We start from the raw sequence: 6754 nt of genomic DNA, 5'->3' as shown, positions 1-6754 counted from the left end.
CCCCGCGGCTGGCCTTCCGTTTCCTGATTCACTGTGATTAGCTTTTCTTTTTAAATCATTAAAAGGTTTTTTAAAATTGTTTAATTATAAAAGTAGCACACGTACACTGTAAAAACAATGAAATAGTACAAAAGGGCTATAAAGTAAAACGAGAAAGTCGACCACCTCTTAGTCCCCTTCCTTTATGTCTAAGGGCGTCTGGCCCCGTTCCACCGAATTTCCTCCTGACGGGGTGTCCACTTCACCCCCAGAACCAAGCCTGCCTCTGGACATTTAAGATCCAAGCGCGACGCCTGACTCAGTGTCCTGCTGGAGCAAGTGGCCCCGAGCCAGGGCTGCGAGGGTAAAAGGACCCCCCATCTGTTACCTGACACTTGTGACCTTATTTTTATTGTTCCCAGGACTCCTCCCCCTTGTCCCATATCTCTGCCTCCCCTTCCCTAAAGGGAAGACAGGCGCTGGTTTGTCACTTTGGATGTCACCCAGCTCTCCAGGATCTGCCCCTGTGGCTGAAGCCCAGGCTGGTTTCTGACCTCTGGGGCCTAAATTCAAGGAGACTAGAGAATCCTGGAAACAGGCTCTGCTCAGAGAGGACCTGTGCCCAAGGTCCACAGTAAGTGGCAGAAGGCACCGGCCTAGTCTGAGGACCCCACAGCCTCACACCTGCCACCCTGTGGTGTCTTCTGAGCCAGGGACTTCTGTGCAAGTCGTGTGTGACCTGCGTCTTGGATGAAATGTGAGGGTGGCACTCAGGGTGGTAGAAATCGCATTGAAGCCAGGCGTGGTGGCACACGTGGGAGGCTGAGGCAGGAGGGTCACTGTGAGTTCAAGGCCAACCTGGAATACATAGTGAGACCCTTCCTCAGAATAAATAGATAAAGGAGATCTAGAGCAGGCAGTGTCCTAATGCCTCCCCCTTGGGAAGGATGTCCTGCTAGTCTGCGGGTGTGGACTGCTGCCAGCCTGTGCTCGCTAGGAGACCCGTTTCTGATGGTGAGTGGTGGCCTGCTGGGGACTGTGGCCCAGAGGAACAGGTGCCCTGAGGGTGGGAGTGGCTACTGCCAGCCCTAGGTGCTGTCATTTCTGCCCACCCCATGGCCCCAAGGCCATTATGTTCTTCAGGGTGATTCCCCAACTTATTTGGGGGGCTACTTGGGACTGAACTCAGGACCTTTGCACTAAGTCACATTCCCAGCTATATATGTAGGTGTGTGTGTGAGACACACACACACACACACACACACACACACACACGCACATTTGAGACAGGGTCTTGATAATTTGCTAAGTTTCCCCATATTGGACTTGAACCTGCAATCCTCTTACCTCAGCCTCCCAGAGTGCTGAGATTTTTTTTTTTTTTTTGTACCAGGGATCGAACTTGGGTCCTTGTGCTTGCAAGGCAGGTGGTGGAACCACTGAACTAAATCCCTGGCCCCCAGAGTGCTGAGATTTTAGGTGTGGGCCACTATGCTCACTTACAAACCACATTTTATACAAAGCCTCCCAATTTTAAGAAGCAGTGAACAGATAAAGCTTTTTAAAAACAAGTTGGGCTGAGCAAAGCCCATTATAGTACAGGTTTCTCTCTTCCCTACCCCTCCCTGGCTGCATCCCCAAGGGCCTGTGGCAGAAGCCAGGACACCCCGTCCCCATCCCTCCTCTGTTTTTCTGACTCCTTGCTTCCAGAAGAACCAGAGCTACAATGCTGTTGGGCAGTCACCTGCCAGACAGTATTAATGAAAAAACACAAACGAAAAGCACAGAAAATCACCTGAAGGTCTGGACACCGTGGGTGATCAACCCAGCCTCCACCTGTCCCTTCTCAGAGCCCCGGGTGGGGCTCTCCTTGGGGACCATGCCACCTGTAGACACTGGTCACTTTGGAGATGCCAAGGAGCGTAAGAGCCCACCCGGAGGGGGAGACGCAGATCCACCATGTGCCAGGCCCCCCAGGGTACCACACCACAGTGGGTCGCTGCTCCTTGTGACCCTGACAGTCTCGGCCTTGCCTCATTTCCAGTGACTGGGACTTGCTGAGGGGGCCAGGCCAGGTGTACCGTGAAGCGCCTGCCCTGGGGTCTCTGCTGTTTTTCTCGTGGCGAGACTGCAATTGTAGGTTTCCGGGAGGAAAGACCCCAAAGGTAGGAGCTTTTCTCTCCTGTCTCCCAGGGTGCCTGCTGCCCACAGGGGTCGTCACTGGCTGAGGTTGTGTGAGTGTTTTCCCCATTAAAGTCTTTTCCCTGCTGTACTCCTAGGTGCCAGTATTTTGGGTTTCTCTGCTGATGTTTGGCAACAGATGTCCTGGCCTTGCCACCCTCCTGCCTCAGCCTCCCAGGGGGCTGGGATTACAGCCAGGTGCCACTGCACCTCTGATGTTTGGCACCCAGTGGTTTTAAACTTGACATGTGTTTTGGATGTGTGTATCCAGGCTGCAGCTGCTGTTCCCTCCCAGGACCCCACACCGTGTTTCCACAGCACCCAGGGGCACCCCCTAGTCCCTGCGTCAGGGAATGGGACCTGTGTGAGGAATTCCATGGACACAGCAAGGTGGGCCCTGCTGTTCCTGGGGTCTGCACCCCTATTCTGACCACATTTCGTCAGGTGACCCCAGAAAGGCCTCGACTTTGGGTCACCGACATCACTTCCCGTCCCCGCTCATGGCGCCTGAAGTCCTCAGCTTCGCCACTGGCCGCGGCTCCATCCCGAGAGCTGAGGCCCAGCCGTGCCTTGCTTGGTTGACGAGATACTGAGAAGTTCTGAGCCACCCGGTAAAAGCGAGAAGCTCCACATTCATGTTTACGCTCCAAGCCTTTCCAGAAATCCCAAGCTTCCTTCTTCTTGCGGTTTCCAGAGTAAAGTTATTCTCCTGAAAGCTTTGGGTTCAGGGGGTGCAGTGACCTCTGAAGACCTCGTGGCTTCTGCGAGGTGGCCTCAGGCCACTGCGGAGCTCTTTGCACCCAGGCAGAGCTGTCCTGAGACGGGCTCGAGGCCCAGCCGTAGGTAGTGAGCTTCCTGTCACTGGAGGAGTGCAAGCTGCTCCGGAAGTTCCGGAGCTTGGGCAGGGGCCCTTGAAGTTCTGTGCTGTTCGTGTTTTAGGATATTATGAGACCTGCGTCCGTCCTTACGTCCTCTGCAAGCCGCGGAGGTCTTTTCCTCCTTCCCTCCCTTGCTCGCTCCTCCCAAAGGCCAAGGTCTGGCCCATCTGCGTGGCAATGGCGCCCCCTTGTGGCCCCAGCCCAGCGACTCCGCGGGTCCCTCAGCGGAGCAGCAGTCTGGGCAGATGGGCAAGGGAAAGTGTTTCCGGGGGCGGCACCTTCCCACCTGTCACGGCTGGGGCCACCATGGAGCGCCAGGGGGGCACAGGGCGGAACTGAGGGCCGCGCAGGGCAGAAGGTGCGGAGGGGCTGGAGAGAAGGGGTCAGGGACTATCCGGGTTGTGAGTCCGTGGTGGTTTCAAGGGACCCCTACGGTACTTGATAAGGGTCCCCAAGTGCAAGAGTAGCAATGCTGGCGATTCGGATGCGGCAGAGAAAACTATAGGCAAACGCCTCCTATAGGTGAGAAGGTGGAAGTACAAGAGAGACTACCCAGGGGTCTTATGGGAGTGCACTAGAGGATTGCTCTATTCTTGTATTACTGCTGCTGTTGATCTCTTCCTGGATCCAATTTATAAATTAAATTTTTGTGGTTTTTGAAGACAGGATCCTGCTATGTAGCCCAGGCTGCCTCAAGCGTGCAGTGATCCTCCTGCCTCAGCCTCCCAAGGCTTGCACCACCACTCCCCCTTAATTTGTAAATAAAACTTTATTCTGGGTATGCGTGGAAAAATAAACTGTAGAATTCAGTACTGTATGCAGGTCCAGGCACCCACTGGGCGTCTTGAGATGGTCCCACCCCACGAGGCCTGCTGACACCTCTTCCCCAAACGGCCCGAGTTGAGAGCCTGGGCGACGCCAAACGCTGGCAAGGAGAAACAGAGCTCCGTGTCACCGCAGGGAGAACGCAGAAGCCACTTCGGAGGACAGCTAGGAGATTTCTTGCAAAGACAAAGGCACCCAGAAATCATACCTCCAGGATTTACCCAAGTTAGCTGAGCCTGGTCCAGACGCGTGCCCCAGCCTAGTTCATAGCTGCAGGAGCGGGTGATGGGGCACAATCGCCCGAAGGACACGCGGACAGCACACAGCGAGAAATCAGCCTCCGCGAGACGGGGCTGGGCTTTACAAGCACGTTCTGGGCGCCCGGCTGCAACCTCTGGGTCTGTGACCCCCAAGCACTGGGCCGGCGGGAAGCAGGCGGAGCTGCCAGGGCCCCGAGGGGCGGGGTGGCAGGGCGGCACCACAGGGCAGGGCCCTGCCAGCTTGGAGCGGGGGGGGGGCTGTGTGGGGGCCGAGGGGCCACAGGAACTCTCCGCCTGCCGCTTGGTTTTGCAGCGCGCCTAAAACTGCTCTAAGGAAATAAAGTCTCAACCCACTGTGGTGGCGCACATCTGTCAGCCCAGCATACTGGGAGGCTGAGGCAGGCGGATACCAAGGACAACTTTGTGAGATCCTGTGTCAAAATAAAAAGGGCTGAGGGTGTAGCTCATTGTGAAGGCCCTGGGTCTAATCCCCATTCCAGATAAGATAAAGGAGGGCAGTGGGCTGGGAATTTGGCTCAGTGGTTTTTCCGCCTGCCTTGCAAGTGCAAAGGCCCGAGTTCGATCCCCGGTACTCCCCCCACAAGTTAGAAAATAAAGGAGGGCAGGAGTACTTGGGGTGTCGCCCCTGCAGAGAACCCAGCACCTTGATGAGCGCAGGGGGGAACCCCAGGTCTTGTTTGCTGGCTGCACAGCGACACCTGGCAGCAGAACCCGGGATTGCAGGCGGCTGCGCAGGCGCAAAGTGGTCCGGGGCCCCAGCAGGCGACCCGAGTGCAAAGGCGGACGCAGACGCAGAAGCCCATGCGACCTCAGGTTTGTGATGGCCCTGGGTTCCGTCGCCAGTGCCGGGGGAAACAGGCTGCCCCGCACGGCCTCCCCATCATTTCCATAGATCTGGGTCTGCCCCGCGGACACGGCTGGATGGCCTGGGGCCCACCGCGTCCCTCGAGGGTGGCCCTTCCCGGGGACCGTGCAGAAAAACATCCTCTCCGAGTGCCCAGCACCGGGCAAAGCCCAAAGGAGGCGCTGGTAGATATTTGTTGAGTGGATAAACGACCCCGCTGCTGCGTTGGTCCCAGCCATTCCGATGGTAGGGAGACTTTGTGGAAGGCCGAGCGGGTAGACCTGGACGGAGGGGAGGCAGGGCTGAGGGACAGCGGGGGCAGCAGTTGGAGCGAGGCATCCTCCGCGGCTGGCTGTGTCCAAGGTCAGCGTGGGGCCAGGCTCTGTCTGGTCTCTGTCCAGTTATCAGGGGTGTCTGTGCCCGTCCTCCCCCGACCGGGGACCTGACCCCGTGTGATACACCGGGAAGGCGGGGACAGGCGGCACAGGAGCCGGACGGGAGGGCCGCCGGGCTGCGCTGGCCTGTGTCCCCTGAGGCCTGGCCGGACCCGGGTTAGTGTCCCCACCGCGGCTGGGTCATCGTCCGCCCCTCCTCTGCCCGGGGTGTGCGCCGTGGGTGGAAGCTGGACGTCTGGCGTAGCCGCTCAGGCCCTGTCTCCCTGGGTGCTCCATTCCCGTCCTCACAGCCTCTGCCTGTGGCGGGAAGGAAGTGTCCCACACCCGAGATACCACTCTCGGGAGGCTGAGGCAGGAGGAGCGCCAGGGGTTTGAGGCTAGCCTGGGGTACACAGTGAGAACCTGTCTCAAAAACGCAAAACCAGAACAGAAAACAGGGTCCTCGGAGGGAGCCACGGGTAGAATGTCAAGGTGGGGGTGGCCCCTGGGGCAGGAGGACCGGCAGCACTGATCAGGAAGAGGCAGTTGACTCTTCCTCTCCGCCTTACCCATACCATGGAGAGCCCTGCAACGGAACCCAGCACTCCCCAGAACCCAGCCCCTTCCCTAACCAGATTCCTGCACCACCAACCCTCAGAATGTTCTAGAACCTGACCGCTCCCCTCCCCATTGCCCCTCACCTCCCACACCCAGTCCCTCCACAGTGCTGTACAGGGACCTCGGGACACTCGGGATCCCGCCACTGCCCACCTCCCTGGCTGCCACTCTGGTCCAGTGGCTCAGGTCACTGCCCTGGCCTCCTCCCTGCCCCTTAGCTCTGCGGTCCTCACAGCCCTTTGGCCCCCAGGCCTTTGCACCTGCTCTTCCACTGCCCGGAACACACGGCTCCTCTGGTGCTCATAACGGAACTTCAGCTCCCATCCTGCATTTGGGCCTTTCCCCAATGTCACCTGGCCCAGGAGGTGCGCCCAACCAGCCTGTCCCCCCACCCTAACCTGCTTGCGGATCGTCTCCCCTTCGCAGGTGTCTGCAGATGGCGCTCACGTGTGGACACTTTTTGGACACGGAGGGACATGGAGGGTCTGGGTCGGGCGCTGTGGTGCCCCGTGTACTCCGACGGGGAGCAAACCTCAGTGTGGGGCTGTGGCATGGGGAGCGGCTTCCGCGTCTCAGTTTCTCCACCCGGACCCCGGGCCTGGCTCCTGCTCAGGGGGTGCGGACAGGGAAGCCCAGCCCTGGGAGTGTCCCTGGGGTGGCGCGGTCGCCACGGGGACCGGCGTCTACTCGCTCCCCACTTTTCAGTCCGCTCACGTGTTTGGGACACAGGAGGGGGACACCGAGGAGGGGTGTGGTCCCCGCCCGACACCGCAC

At 58.7% G+C, this 6754-nt stretch overlaps 1 protein-coding gene and 1 long non-coding RNA gene across 2 annotated transcripts in view; both read left to right on the top strand.

Moving 5' to 3' along the window:
• The window catches only part of Fbln2 (fibulin 2), a 52871-nt gene extending 52574 nt beyond the window's left edge, over positions 1-297 (top strand). Inside the window, exon 19 of the mRNA XM_010617267.2 lies at positions 252-297. Coding sequence (XP_010615569.1) covers positions 252-297 — 46 coding nt within the window. The remainder of the gene's footprint in view (positions 1-251) is intronic.
• Positions 298-4912: 4615 nt separating this feature from the next.
• The window catches only part of LOC104857378, a 37164-nt gene continuing 35322 nt past the window's right edge, over positions 4913-6754 (top strand). Inside the window, exon 1 of the long non-coding RNA XR_778837.2 lies at positions 4913-4957. This is a non-coding gene — a long non-coding RNA (uncharacterized LOC104857378). The remainder of the gene's footprint in view (positions 4958-6754) is intronic.

The sequence above is a fragment of the Fukomys damarensis genome, unplaced genomic scaffold (assembly GCF_012274545.1).
Source record: "Fukomys damarensis isolate Sample0158 unplaced genomic scaffold, DMR_v1.0_HiC HiC_scaffold_37, whole genome shotgun sequence".
In the NCBI taxonomy this organism is placed as follows: Eukaryota; Metazoa; Chordata; class Mammalia; order Rodentia; family Bathyergidae; genus Fukomys; species Fukomys damarensis.
Note: the sequence above shows the minus strand (reverse complement) of the source record. Positions and strands in the feature narration are given on the sequence as shown.